Source organism: Calonectris borealis, chromosome 3 (assembly GCF_964195595.1).
Source record: "Calonectris borealis chromosome 3, bCalBor7.hap1.2, whole genome shotgun sequence".
NCBI lineage: Eukaryota > Metazoa > Chordata > Aves > Procellariiformes > Procellariidae > Calonectris > Calonectris borealis.
This window is the reverse complement of record NC_134314.1, coordinates 82179938-82194248: the sequence shown is the minus strand read 5'-3', so window position 1 is coordinate 82194248 and position 14311 is coordinate 82179938. Positions and strand designations below refer to the sequence as shown.

At 46.3% G+C, this 14311-nt stretch overlaps 1 protein-coding gene across 4 annotated transcripts; it reads right to left on the bottom strand.

Annotated features, from left to right (window-relative positions):
• On the bottom strand, positions 1-13894 carry AGT (angiotensinogen). Of its 4 annotated transcripts, none has more exons than XM_075146403.1 (6): positions 13754-13854; positions 10527-12308; positions 7343-8159; positions 3206-3470; positions 2584-2728; positions 1-1726 (listed from the first exon to the last, which is right to left on the bottom strand). In XM_075146403.1, the coding sequence occupies exons 2-6, from the start codon at positions 10680-10682 to the stop codon at positions 1535-1537; spliced, it is 1575 nt and encodes a 524-aa protein (XP_075002504.1). In that variant the 5' UTR covers positions 10683-12308; positions 13754-13854; the 3' UTR covers positions 1-1534. The 4 variants fall into 4 exon arrangements, with proteins under 4 accessions (XP_075002504.1, XP_075002503.1, XP_075002505.1 ...); XM_075146402.1 differs by having other exon boundaries at positions 7343-8162; positions 13754-13811; XM_075146404.1 differs by lacking the exon at positions 10527-12308 and having other exon boundaries at positions 7343-8162; positions 13754-13894.
• Positions 13895-14311: the final 417 nt, after the last annotated feature.

The window sequence follows — 14311 nt, the reverse complement described above, 5'->3', positions numbered from 1 at the left end:
TGTGGCAAAGCAACTTGGAAGTGGTTTTATTTGCATCTCTGCATATTTATAGTTAATTGCTTCTGTATATAATACAAGTACAGTATTTAGATGTTAGAGCATCTGGAATACATACGACATAATCGGATAAATACGTGGATGCTGTATCATAGCACTTGAAATCCTAGTATTCTCGAGAATGAGTTGTGTTATTTATTAGTCTTTTCCATTAAGCTAGAAGGATATGTCTCGTATCTACATCACCGATAGCAAGCCACTGGCATTAGTGGGTTTGGATTAGATAGACATTTGGGCTGCTGTGGATGACAATGAGTTACCGTGGTCTGTAGGATACATCTGGCATCATATAGCAAAGAGGTTTGCAGTTGTTTTCTGAACGCCGTCAGTGCTAAAGACAAATCTAGAGATGAGGGGTGGAAATCCTTGTTCCACTGAGAGGCCTTCCTTAGTACCAAAATTGCATTCCCAATTCCTCACTTCCTAATTCCAGAGTTGTCTAGTAATCTGTTGTTCCAGTTTAATGTTTCAAACCTTTATGACTCTGTGAAGAATTGGATTGGACCACTGAAACCTTTTTGTTCATGTGTAGCAGCACATCCACCATTTATACTAGTATAGATTATTGCCATCAATACTACTTTTAAGAACATATGGTTTGGATATGTTAAAGTTTACAGATCTGGACTCTAACCAGTAATGTTCTTTTTCACTATAAGGCTATAATAAATGCCTCTCAGGTTAGAAAGTAATCCAAGTAATGGAGTTGTATTGGAATAGTAGGCCTTATTTTTTTTTCTAAAAAAAAAAACGGAGATAATTCTGTCAGGCTATGAGAATTTATTCATCACAGTTCATTAATGCTACCAAACCCTATTTTTAGCTTTTCCACAGAGTTAAGAAATGAACATATCCATCTGGGTTGCAGAAAGAAGAAACTTCCCCTAAATGTGTTTTTGCTTCCAAGGCAAAAAATCTTGTCTCAGTGGGACAAGCAAAGCCTGCCCATGCTGTTGGCAGCATTTTAAAGGAAAATTTTGCCGATGAAGCTAGAAATCTCTTTTTACAGTTAAACTGTAAAACTTGCTGTAACGTAAAAGGGAGTCTCTTGCAAAACTGACCAAACTAAAGATTAAAAAGTGACCTCTTAAGGAATGAAGAAGTCCTTTTCTATACCTTTCTATAGTAAATGCTGCTTGTGCTTATAAAACTATTGTTTTAGGTCAATGCCCTGTTGGCTACTACTTTGTCCCCACTGCATCGAAAAAGGGAGCTGGGGGGCAGAAGGGAGACAAAGTGGGAATAAGGAAAGAAGGTAAGCTGGAGGAAGAGTTTGAGTCACCTCATGTGAAATAGATGAACAAGGATGAAATGTTGCAATGTGTTCACTTTCAAAAAGCTGTGTTTCAAACACTACCTGCTTCATCTCAAAGCTAAGTAGAGCACTCAACGAGATCATAAAAATAGCTGATGAATAAGAAAAAGGTGATGGGAAATGTGCATCATTTCCCTCCCTCCCCACCCCCTGTGCTTGCATTTAAACCCCGTGCAGTGGGTTTGTTACTCTGCCAAGGAAAAGCATTGCCCTTGACTTCTCTTCAAAAACAGCTAAAAGGAACGGCTTGTTCATTGTTACTTCCAGGAACACCAAATCTTCCTTCTGTGCTGCGGGGTCTTCTGGCTGATCTGTTCCATCACTGGTCAGTTTGAAAAAGGCTTTATTTACTACCTGTAAGGCAAAACATGGGAGTAGATCCAGAGTCATCAGAGCATGATAGTGAAGAGATGAATGAGGGTTTAAGTGCTTGCTAGCACGTGAAGTAATCAGTAACTTAGATCAGCTGTAAGCAGCACAGGATAGACTCCATGGTTTAAAAAAGACCTTGGAGTACTTGTTCCATAACATGTGAAAAAGCTCTACAACTGCTTGTATGCTTGGGCTGTGTGAAATCCTGGTACTCTTGAAGCCCCTACAGAACTTCCAAGGTAGGATACCTTCTAAAAATAAAGTTAAATAAAAGTAAAAGCACTCAAATTATACTTCTAGAACATAATTTGCCTTCTTTTTATGAAAGACAGCCCTCTCCTTCAAGCTCTCCCTTCTTCCCCTTGGGACTTGAATGCTGGAGCCTATCTTCAGGTGGGGTTGTGTGCTGCACGTACTTCTGTCTTTGCGATTTCTGGGAGTAGTCCCAAAGTGATAGAGGACTATCCTCAACAGCCCAGTAGCTGCAGCCTCTACTGCTCGCTCCAGCTGCGGTGCCTGGAGATGTTTGAGCTGGAGGTGGTAACAAATGCAGTCTAATTTGTACTCAGAGTACCTAGCACGCTCGGACCTTAAACTTCATCTCTCCATTGCATGTTGTTTGCTGCAGTGACAAAATTTGAATAGTTTAAAGCAAACCTGTTCCTGCTGATGGGTTAATCTAAAAAGTATTCACTATCCTTCAGTCATCTGGAAGGTCCCTTACTAGCATGTGTCCCACATGGCCCCGATTGGTTTGTTCTAGGTAAATTTATACAGTTAAAGAGGCTGAAACCGAGCAGGAGGCATATTTCTTTAATTGCCAGTGATGTGTACTGTACCTTGCCAACTGTTAGAGTGGCGTCGCTTATTCCACTGAGATCTGCCCCCTTCCCCAGCAGCGCAGGCAGCTCCATATCTGCAAGAAGCTCCTGTAGATCGGAGCTGCCTTCTATTGTTAACTCCGGCAGCGTTAATTTAATTTCTCTGCAGAAAAGAGAGAGAGAGAGAGAGACAAGTGAGTGTGTGCTCTCTGCTATGAAAGCATGGTGTTTGGGCAGTCCTGGGGAACGGGCACGTGAAAACAGCCGCAAGAAGTGCTCAGTATGTGGGGACAGACAGCTACCAAGGGCTGTCTCACTGTTTCCAAGTGAGAAGTTTCCACCCTAACTCTGACCCGGGTACACTATTAAACCCCTAGATCATCCCACTTCATGGGTCCTGTGTGGTCAGCTATGGAAAGGCACTTGCTCATTTCCTTGAAATACCCCCGGATAAAAAGCCAATCCCACCAAAGTCGCGCTCCCTCGGAGTGAGGCCCCTTGGGTTTGCAGGTGTTTCTCTTTGTGCTTGGTGTGAAACCCTCCCTGGCAGGATCCCACCCTGGTCAGCCAGCAGGCAGGCCTGCGCGGCGCGCCCTGTCCCGTTCATCCCTGTGGGAGGGCGCGTGTGCCCAAGCCCTACCTTGGGGACAGCTGCTGAAGCCAGGCCGAGGACTGCAATGGCAGCTCGGACTCCGCATGCTCCAGGTCGCTGCCATTGATGGGCTGCAGCAGCACCAGCAGCGCGGTCTTGCTGAGGGGGACTTCCACCACAGAAAAAGTCCCGCTGGCATCAGTTTTGTACTTGAATGTCCCTGTGACGGACAACATAGGGACCAAGACCTTCGTGTTCGAATCCACCCAGAACTCCTGAGGCTCTTTGAGCTGGGAGGCTTGCTTAACGTTCACTGAAAAACAGATTGAGAAAGAAGAAATTGATCCTTCTCTTTCTTCAGTGCTCCCAGTATAGGGATATATATCCCTTTCAGCCCTTTAGCCAGTATAGAAGTTTGCTTAAAAACAACACACTGCATTAGACAAGGGCTGTGTGTATAAAATCATGTTTAGCTACTGTAAACATATGTACCCTGCCTTTAATATGCCTTCTGGTAGCATCAGGCAGAGGCTGGGGCAGGCTCACTGCACAGGGACTGCGACCATCAGGACTGTGGCCAACGCTGCTATATTTCTACTGGCTTTGTGGCCTTTCCTGGGCACAGTATTTCTGCTTGCTTGGTCGCCTGCTTCTTCACAGGCTGCCACGTGGCTCCCGGTTGGCTCGTAGGCCTGTGTGGAGGGTCTGCTTGGATTTCCTCTCCATCCCTCGAGTGGTGGTGATGGCACGTTTGGGAGCACATCCATCAGGAACAGCCCGTGCTGCAGGAGCGCTCTCAGGCAGCCAGTGGGCTCGGGAGAGGGAAGGCAGCGCAAGCTCTGGCTGAGGTCTCGCCCTCGGCGATCTTATGAACCAAAGCATAGGGAAGGTAGTAAGCATAACACCGAAGTGTTGATTGAGCCTAGGAGGTTAAAAAGGACATATCTGAACGCTTGCTAAACCTTAGAATAAATTTCTTACCCAGTTCACAAGTTTGGGAAGCCTTGCTCTCACCTCCCGCTGCTTCTGTGCAGCTTTGCATTTCAACATGTTATCTGCTCACTGCCATAGATCAGTGCTGCTGCCCAGTTAGGCAGGTAATCCTGTTGGCATTAAAGAAACTACTGCCATCAGTGAGAAGGGCAAAGATCAGAAATCTCAAAGTTGCTATTTGGTGGAATTAGGAAAACAGATGTATATGTTGTGGTAAAAAAAGGACCTCCTTGCATTAAAGTAATTAATATTGGTATAAAATAGGAGCTGGTCTAGCTGTACTGTTAACTAGTCTATTCTCCAATAAATCCAGACAAATGCTGGACCCTAACATATTTAATATGTAGTAAGTGGTTTTGCAGAGGAACACTTGCTTTTTAAATGACCTTGCATAAAAAGAGCATTTAGGAGCTTTCACCTACTATAACTTCATCAAAAAGAAGCCGCAGGTAGGAGATGTGAAAGGTGTAAGCAAAGCAAAAAATAAGGAAGTAGAGTTGTTCACCTTTTTTTCTTATTTTATAGGAACAAGGGATGCAAGCAGAAAGGAGCCATTCTCACAGGGTCTGTATAACCTGCAGAATTTATTCTCACAGGATAGCAAAAGTCAAGACTGTAATACAGTTAAATAAAAGAAAAAAAGAATTGAGCATTCAGATAGCTAAAGGTGGGATAGTAATTGGTGTATCAAGGTGGGATAGTAATTGGTGTTAAATAGTCTGGGGAAAGACATTGCAAAATTTCAAAGCTCTGCTATTGACTTTGGGACTGAATCCATTAATATTGTGCCAATCGTGAACCACGACAGATCAGCACCCCTGTGTTTGAAACGGCTCCCTGTGGCCTTCTGCTAGATGAGGGTCTGGACATCTGTGCCCTCAAACGTGTAACTAGGTGCGCATTCCCCTGAAAGCACTCTAAAAGATGTTATTAGTCTTAATATGACCATTTCTTTCTTACAGCATTTTTTTAGGAGAGGTGTATTCACTAAAGAAACCCTGCATTTTGCCTCCGACACCTGGAATGTAAAATGAGGAAAACTGAAGATGAACATCCCTTCTATAGAAGGTGATAGCTGACGCATTGGAAGAAATGATTTCTTACAGTGAGATCTCTCATATCAGGACACAGAAGTTGTGGGACTGAGCAACCTTTCGGCAACCACATCAGAGCAGGGAAGAAACCTGTGTCTACAATATAGGGAAGATAACTGAAGTGAAAAAGACTGTCAATCACACAGTGAAGATGTAGCCTGGGAGAGTAAAAGAGTACTCTGCAGTACTGGCTTGGGAGTACAGGAAAGAAACTTTGGACCTCTCTGCTTCAGGTGGTGATCTCCATGTCCTGTAATACAGGCTTTATGCCAGCCTGACAAGCTTAATGAGAGGAGGACTTTCTGTGGAATGCTATGACTTTTTACTCGGAAAAAAAAAAAAAACCCACAACCAAAAAACAGCAAAAAGCATCCTACCAAATTTCTAGTTAAAACTGAAGTTGTTGAGGGTTGTCTGTTCAAAAGAGAGTTTAAATGGGAGAAGGTAAGGGCGCTTAAGATTGTGCAGTCCCACGGTGATATTTTCATTCAGTAGTTTGTAATTATTTTGCAACTTAAAAAAAAAAGTAATCTATGAGTAAAATTTGCACCTGATGTTCTGCATTGGATTCTAAATGGCAGTCCCTGCTTGGCAGCAAGTCTACAAATGTGAAAATGAACAACAGTTGAGACCATTGGAACATTTAGCTGTTGTTTTGTATGGATTTCTGTAATTTTATCAATCCAATGGCTGTTGATAGCATCTCAGGAGCATATATAATGTGACCAAAAAAATGTACTTTTTCCTTTCTGCAGCTATAGGGACAGACATGGAACATGACAGCACCGGCTGTCATGGTTGCCTCTCCGCAACCAAATGGCAAAGCAAATGCTGAAGTCGTCTCCTGTGTTTATTAGAAGAGAGTTGCTTATCTAATTTGTTTGTTCTTGAGCTAATTTTCTCCAGCCCACGTGTGGAGACTACATCTCAAGTGCATCCTTCTGAGAAAGCAGGTAGTAGAGCTGACCCAGCGACTCAGACCCTCGAGCATGTGTTCCTAAGCTAATAAAATTACAAGCTTCCAATACAAAAGAGGAAAAAATTGTTCTGCTAAAGGAAAACTCTGCTCTTGTGACCATGCCCAAGTCTGTAACATGAGAATTATTTTTGCAGTATCATCTCTATGCTAGACTTTACACTGAAGAGAAAGCTGATGCTTACAGCTCCCTGAGGAGTTGGGATCAGTTAATGAGAGCACCCATGAAAGGCAAAGAAAAACTGATATCCAGTTTACAGGTGGGAAGATGAAGGCACAAAAGCATTTCATGGGCACCAGAGCTCCACCTTTAGCAGCAGAGGCACGCTTAGAAACTTATGGCTCACTGCAAGTTTTCTGAAGTACAGCCACTGGTAGGCAAGCCGTCCTAAAGCGTGCGATCGCAAGGATGTTGAAAAGCAGCTACACTCAGAAGAGAAAGCTCACCTGTGGTACAGGGGGATTGCTGGGACAGCAGCATGGAACGAGCCTAGGTAATTAAGGGATTGCCATAATTCTTCTAGTTTTGTATATGCTCCCTGCTTCCGTAACTAATAGCTTGTTTGGTTGCTTCCTGAGCCAGAAGTTGCCTCCAGATTTCTATGTTTAATAGCCACTAAAGGAGCCATGTCCGTTATATTTTTTTAGCCTTTTTTGAATCTGTACCTCCGGCTTGTTACCCCCAGGTCCCCTGTGGAAATACAGGTTATGGGGAAAGGTATTTCTTTGGCTTGCTTTAAACCTACTTTCCGATCATTTTTGTTGGAGGCCCCTCACCTCAACTTTTAGTTCCTTTGCAGTCAGAAATGCTGCCCAATCCTCTCTTACTCACCTTCCCACACCTTTCCTAATCCTTAGCTTCCTGGACAAGGAAAATTTCTTGGGGGCCATCTCCCTCCACCTCCTCCCCATTGCCCTTGCTGGCTTGTGGCAGAGTGCAGGCAGGACCCCCAGCACAGTGGTGGGGAGCAGGGCACTGTGCATGGAGCAGCAGTCCAGCCTTTCATCTGAGCCCTTCCCTCTCGCCGCTGGCCAGGCGTGACCTTGCTTCCTTCCCGCGAGCAAGGCTGCTGCCCGTCCTCCACCCAGCCTGCCCCCAAAACGAGCAGTGCTGCCTCGTACCTGCCAAGCGGACGTCCACTGCAAACAGCAGGTCGGCGGACGGATTGATGTCTGTCAGTAAGCACTTGCTTTGGCCCTTGCTTTTGGCCTCTACGAAGGTGTTTATTTGCTTTGCTGCCTCGCTTGGGTTTGTAAAGTCAACAGCTCGGGCATAGAGAGCATCAGCGGAGGGGAGCAAGTCCTGCACGAACAGTTGGGATAGAGGTATGCCGGGGGCAGAGAACAGGCAGAGCGTCTTGGAGAAGAGCAGCTCTTCGTCCCTGCTCTTGATGAGGTTTTCGATTGTCCTCAGGCTGGAAAGGACTTGGTGTCCATCCACCCTGGAGGTGCAGTTAGGGTCTCCAGAGCGGGGAACAAATCCCAGCAAACCCTGCAAATCGGCTGCCGTCTGGTTTGAGGCACCCAGGTAGAAAGACGTCAAGGAGCCGTAAAGACTAGTTGGGGACAGGAGCACGTTTTGGCCCCGCCGTGCTTCCCGCAGCTCACTGTAAAACCGCGTGCCCAGGACGTACACAAAGTCCTTCAGGTAGCTCAGCTTCTGCCTCCCGCTGCCACTCAGGCTTGGGGCTTCCAGCTGGTCCTTGTCGTTCAGGTCATTTTCATAGGCAGGTGTGGTTTGAGACTCGATTGAGACGGGGACAAAAGTTTTCTTTCCCTCCTGGACCAGGCTTTCCAGCTCCTCACAGGTACTCTTGTTGAAAGAAAACAAATTGAAAGGGTGGACATAGACCCGGTCACAAGTCACTGCGGTGAGGCACGCCAACAAACAGAGAAGATCTGCTGTCAGGTTCATGTCGAAAAATTGCTTCCACCGTGTCTGCTGAAAGAAAAAGTGGGGAGGAAAGAAGCCTGATCAGCCTGTTGTAAATACAGTTTCTCTTACTCACAGGGTGAGGTGCTAGTGCTGCGTTGGAGTTACAAAGGCAGGAATTTCAGTATTTAGTGCTGGTTGGTCTGACTCTGCCCCCCGAAAAGCCCAGGCTGAGATGGCCACCAGTTTCAACAGCAGCAGGTGGGGAAATTCTAAGCACAGATTTGACTCCATCACCCGCTGCAGTACCCTAACGATTTAGCACAGGAAGCGATACGGTTGTGCATGCCGACTAGTTAGGCTTGCAAACGAGAGTGTGCTAGTTCTGGCAAAACATTACAATAATGCACACATATTGCTCCTGGGACCTGGTCAGAGCTATCTCTGCAAACTGCTGCACTAAATCTTGCTGACACACAGTCGGGCTAAGCGATTTGCCTGCTGTTATGCGGGAAGTGAGTTTGGAAACCAGATCTCTTAAGGTGCAACCGCTGAACGATCCCGCTTTGTATGTCTAGTCAGCACCATATTTGGCACTAGCAGAGCATTTTGTGTTTTCATAGCCCAGTGCAAACATTCGTTCTAGCTTCTAGGCAAACACGCTCAAGGCTTTCTTATATGTGCTACCACTGAAAACTTTCATAGCACCTTCTTTATCTGAATACAAAGTTAGAAAGGGTAAGCTGAGTTTTACTCTACTGTACAGGCAGTCTTCTCCTGTGGTAAAAGACCACCTGCTGCTCTTGTTTTTCCTGATGAGAAGTAGAGAATTTTACTGGATGTGGATGTCAGTGGTGTTTTGGCAGAAAGGATCTGGTGCATATTAGGAATGAGAAAGTCATGGGCACACATACACACACACATACATACACACGTGTGCAAATACACTGACAAATTTTGCATTTTTATAATTCTCACTTTTCCTGTATCCAATTTTTTTATAACTAATAGCTCTGCTGTACCTTCCTTGGATTTCTAGTATATGACTTTGAATTCGTGTATTTGAAATTCAAATGCATTGGAAATTATGCATCTATAACACTTATCATTGGCCAAAATACTGTTACTCAAAGCTGTACTTTTATTCTACTAGTCATTTCTTGTTTATTGCAGCTCTGTTCACCCTCTTTTACCCTTTCCAAGCTCTGCAGAGCTCATTGGATGGGCAAAATGCTAACAGCCTCGCCAGTAACCAAGCTCTGCTCTCTGCCTTCTTTCTCCAAGATTTTTTGAGTCACGCCAACCTGTCAGGTATTGTAATTCTGGTAGCCTGAGCCTTTTGAGAGGACGCAGTGCAATGTCTGTCTCACCAACACTTCAATTTCCATAGAGTGGAAGTGTTGGGGTTTAAATCCAGCTGTTCAAGACCTGTCACCTTCCCAGCCTGATTTACGATGTATAACCATATTCACTTCACTGCGGGACCCCCAAGTATTTCATGCCTAATAATACTCTAGTTTGCAGTATCACCACTCTCTTGCAAATACAAAAACTGAGATGCGCAGATGCTTGGTAATTAGGCATACCTTGTTAAGTACATATGCCTGCTGATGTGCACATCTACATTCCCAGGCTATAGGCTCCTTTCTAACAGCTTGCTTTCCAAATTGAGTTTCTGCTGTTGTGATGGTTCCTTGGGATGTCTGAGCATCTTCCTAGTGGGTGCCTGTGGGTCAGGCCTGAAACTATTTGCTCCCCAGAGGCATGCAGGGAAGGACCTCCAGCCCTGTGCCTCCTTCATCCAAGGATTGCTCTTCCCCATTAACTCCCACCCCATCCTCTACATTAGCATGTAGGCAGCAGCAGTCGGTGCTGCCATCCCCTCTGCTCCCTGATATCTCTTCACCTCCCCAGCCCTGCTGGCACCAGGTGACGTGCAGCACTGCAGGGCTTCCTCATTCCTTATGACCGATTAAAAAATTATCTTGGGAGGTGTCTTCCCAACTTCATCTTCACATTTTCTAGTGCATTTCTAGTCTACTCTCTGCATTTTCCAGATTGGGACAGCTCAGGAAAACAAACCAAAAAGCCACGAATTAGAGGCACTGCCCTTCCCACCCGTCATACAATTCTTTTGAAGCATTTCTTAATCCTTCCTGTAGCAGCAGTGAGGATGACTCTGTGCCACCTGGTCAGGCTGTGCCATTAGGCACCACTGGTGCCCGCTGGTTACTTCTCTACAGCTGCCAGAGCCACCATGTCAACTTTTCTCATGAGCAAAAACAAGAGGGGCAGTTCTCACTAAGCACTTACACTAAGCCCCAGCTGTGGAAAGCCAGCGTGGCTTATTTCCCTAAAGAAGTCAGCCCAGAAAAGCACTAAAACTTGATATGAAGAATTGGCATTGAAAGTAAATCCGGCCAGTGCGCTTACTCGCCTCCGTCCTGGTGTGTGCCACCCCTCCGACGCCGTCTCCCCTCGGGCAGGCTCCTCGCGACACCTCTTCCCCCTGGAGCGATGCGGCGTGGTTGCTGGTGGACTTATGCCCTTTCCAAGGGGGGGGCCCTTTCTACGTGTCTGCGGTGGCATTGCGCAAAGCTACTTTACATCACAGGCTGGGGGGCCGAAAAAAGTTAGCTCAGGCCAGACAGGTCCCGATGAAACCTGAGCACGGCTTAACACTGGCTGCATAGAAGGTTCCAGGGATGGATACACAACCTTTAACCGGACCTGGCACATCTGAGTAGCCTGCAGTTACACATTCACTAAGACAGACACAGGTGTTCTACTATGCAGAAGAACCGATTATAGGAGCTGAAAATAACTCAGCTCGTTTTGTGCCAGACTGAAAGAAATGCAGATTTCTTTGTACCTGTACCTGCACAGTCGGACCAGGTTTTTTCTTCTCAGATAAATTGCCTTTAATCTCTACCTTGCAGCCTGGGTACCCATCAGTGAGTGGGACATGTACGCTACTGAAGAGCAGAATGATTAAGGTCTCAATTTTTACCCTTTCTTTCCCTCTTGACCTATCCAGAAGATCAAAAGTTTCTTCTTTTTCCTCTTCAAAACAAAATGTGTTGAAAAGGTGAGGATGAACGCTAGATGGAGTAGGTTGCCAGAGCCAGATCACAGAGACTTCATCCCTCCCAGTCTCAGTTTGGCAAAAGGGATGGGATTTGGACATCTTTCTGCTGCTTTTGAAATGGTCCTCCAGTTCTGGTGTGCCCCTTCTTCCTCTTCAAGCAAATAAACAGTGAATCAAACCGGGGATGATGCAATTGGGTTAGACTGGGTCTCGTTCAGTGCCCCTGTTATAGTTAGTAATTAAAACCCCATGGCTCTAATGGGAGTAGGGCTGATTTAACATCCATGCCCTGATTTTAGAGGGCCAGTCAGGCGTGGTTGGTACTGCGGTGCCCAGTTACATGTTGGGTTCAAGGAGAGAGCCGAGGGAGATGTTTTCAGTGCAGCTGGGCAGTAGGAGCTGGTGGAGCTGAAGGTGGAGACGGGGACAGCTGAGTCCTGCCAGCCCGAGCGCTGTGTGCCGGGTACCTAACGCCAAAGGGATGGAAATTCCTGTCTCTGCAGCCTTGCTCTTCATTTAAACAATCTGGTTACTTTAGCTCTAATGAGGTCTGAAAGCAGTTCTGAGCACAGGCCCGTATGACACGCTATCATGTACACAAGGCTTAAACAAACAGCTTGAAATATTTAAGGTGTTTTGTCCTCTTGCTGCCTGAGCATCTCAGTCGAGGAAGCATCTGGCAACAGAACAGTCCCTGAGCATTTGTGCCATCTCCAGATATCTATAAAATGCAGGCAGCCAAGCCACAGATTCAGGCAACGGGAGAAGTAGTTCCTCCATCAAAAATGCATTTTGTTCAGCTAAATGCTGAGAGAACGAGCTAGGTTTCGGATTGCAATCCCCCTTCTTTCCCTCCTCCCCTGGAGAGTCCTTCCCACGGGCAGGCTGGGGGAGAAAGCTGGTCCCTTAGAGGCCCGTGGAGGTGCTGGTGGGACGTGTGCCAGCACAGCCCAAATCTGCGTCTCCTGCACCTCCACCCATGTGGGTCCACGTGAGGCAGTAGGCACCAGCAGTGTGCACGAGTGGCCAGACACAGCGTGCCTGTGAGCTATAGCTGGTCTGCTACGTCCTCCTAGGCGAGGCTTGAACACAGGGAAAAACTAAACTCAGCCCGATACTCTCAGAATCTAGGACAGAAAAACCAAGGCTGTTTCAGTGAAGGGCACCTTGTGCTCTGTAAAACTCTGAAAAGTATCCTTATTTACAAGAATTGTGGACTTTGGCTGATAAGCTACAAGTGATGCTAATAACATATACAACAGCTAGCCGGACTTATGTGTTTACTGTGGACAATAAACACTGGAAGAGGAAATCACATAACCCGCAGCCACTGTATTTTTTTTTCTTAAATCATTATGCCTCTATACGTGATTCAGAAACACTGTTCTAGCACCCAGAGGGCGTTGTTGTTTGGGTATCTCCTGCTTCCAGCTCCCCTGCGGTCCATGACCAAGTCATGCTGCAGCTCCTGGTGGTCTCCTTTTGCTCTGGGCACCAGCCCCAAGGCAGGCATCCCTGGCCTCAGGGGATGCTGCCCTGCAGAAGAGGTGGAGCAGGAGGCAGCTGAACCGATTACTCCCGTCTGGTGCTGTGGTGGCTTTGCCACATAGAGGAAGTTCAGGTTTTAGTTGAAAGTTCTCAGGGTTTTTGGCCAAGCTGACCTTTGGGCTCTTTTGGTGTTTGTGCACTCAGTTCTATTGTTTTCTGTCGACAAAAAATTGTCAATATCTTTGGGGAGCGCAAGAGTCTTTTTTTATTTTTTCCCCCAACTCAATAAATAAATTAATTGAAATGAAACACCCAGCTTTCTCCAGAAAAAAGTTTCACCAGAAAATGTTCAATGAACCGCTTTCACCACAGTGAAAGCTTCTCCTGCTTTGGACCACGGGGAATTTGGCTGGCCGCAGTAATGAGGGGGAACCTTTGATTTCAACTTACGTTCATGCCCTACTACAAAGCACAGACACAGCCCCCCCCCCCCCTTTGCTGGTCACTTATGCTCGCACAATTAATATTCCCCTATTAAGATGCATCACGATTAGTACACTTCTTAGATCTTTGTCTTTTATCTTCTCACAGTTTCTACTAAGGGAGAAGCTTTCAGGCTACGAAGAACGTACACTGCTACACCTGGAACGTATTTTATCCTAGTAGGACTTAATTACAGTTAGTTTTTGCTTTATTTCTGAGCCATTTTTAAGCAGGAGTGCACAAGCATTATTCCAGTTACTATATGTGGACACTTTTGTTGGGCTTTTTTTGTTGGGTTGCCATGGTTTTAGGAACGAGTGTGTGCTTAAAGGTAGAGCTTCAGCTCTGGAAAGAAGAGAGTCTCTATCCTGCCCTTTGGCTCTGGTGTCCAAGGATTTGCTCCCCAAAAAGAGCTGTGCCAGAAAACCTGCATCAGGCCAAACTTTGGTGAAAAGCATTCCAGCAACTAGAAACCGAAGAAGGTGAACACAAGGCTGTTCCTAAAGGCATCCCCTGTACAAAGCAAGCCCAGGGCCCGCGCATGTTTCCTAACGAATCTCACCCTGCAACAGCCGCAGTAAAGGTACAAAGAAACACAGACCTCTCAAACCGGCTCCTCAGCGAAGAGGTTCGCGCTCTCCTTTTGCCCCACTCTTCCTGATTTCGGGAGGGGGCTCGGCTCCCCCTTTTATACACCCTCTTGCATAAGCTGGGGCCTCCCCCCCTCCTCTTCCCCTCCTCCCCCCCACTGCCCTCATTTCTCTTCAAAACCTGCCTCTGTTTTTCCTGCTTGTTATTCATGGACGCTGCTGAGAGGGAGCAAAGCGGGGTGGAAAAACACTGGTGCTGTGGTTACGGGTTCCCTCGCAGCCCCACTCCTCATCTCCTTTGCTCTATTGAGATCTCTATTGAGAAGCGCTAACGGGGGGAGCGCTGCCCTGCCCCGTGAAAATTTCTCGGCGGTGGTGCTGCTAGTGTTACTTTGTGTAAATACCGTCAAATAGGCTTCAGAAATTTTAACCCTGGCAGAGGAATACTAACCCTACAGCCAGCAGCGAGTAATTCAGTCTTGAATGGGAAAATGATTTTGTCCGAGCTAGAATTTCGATTGATCGGCCAGGTGGCTATTCTTTTGCTGAAGAACGTCTCCACTCTGTCG

What these genes read in the sequence shown, in the direction of transcription:
- AGT (XM_075146402.1), bottom strand. Translation starts at nt 10,682, where the DNA reads ATGCCACCGCAGACACGTAGAAAGGGCCCCCCCCTTGGAAAGGGCATA. An exon ending in AGTGGACGTCCGCTTGGCAG is followed by an intron (nt 3,471 to 7,342) that starts GTACGAGGCAGC and finishes TCTGTTTTTCAG; the next exon opens with TGAACGTTAAGCAAGCCTCC. An exon ending in CCACTCTAACAGTTGGCAAG is followed by an intron (nt 1,727 to 2,583) that starts GTACAGTACACA and finishes TTTGCCTTACAG; the next exon opens with GTAGTAAATAAAGCCTTTTT.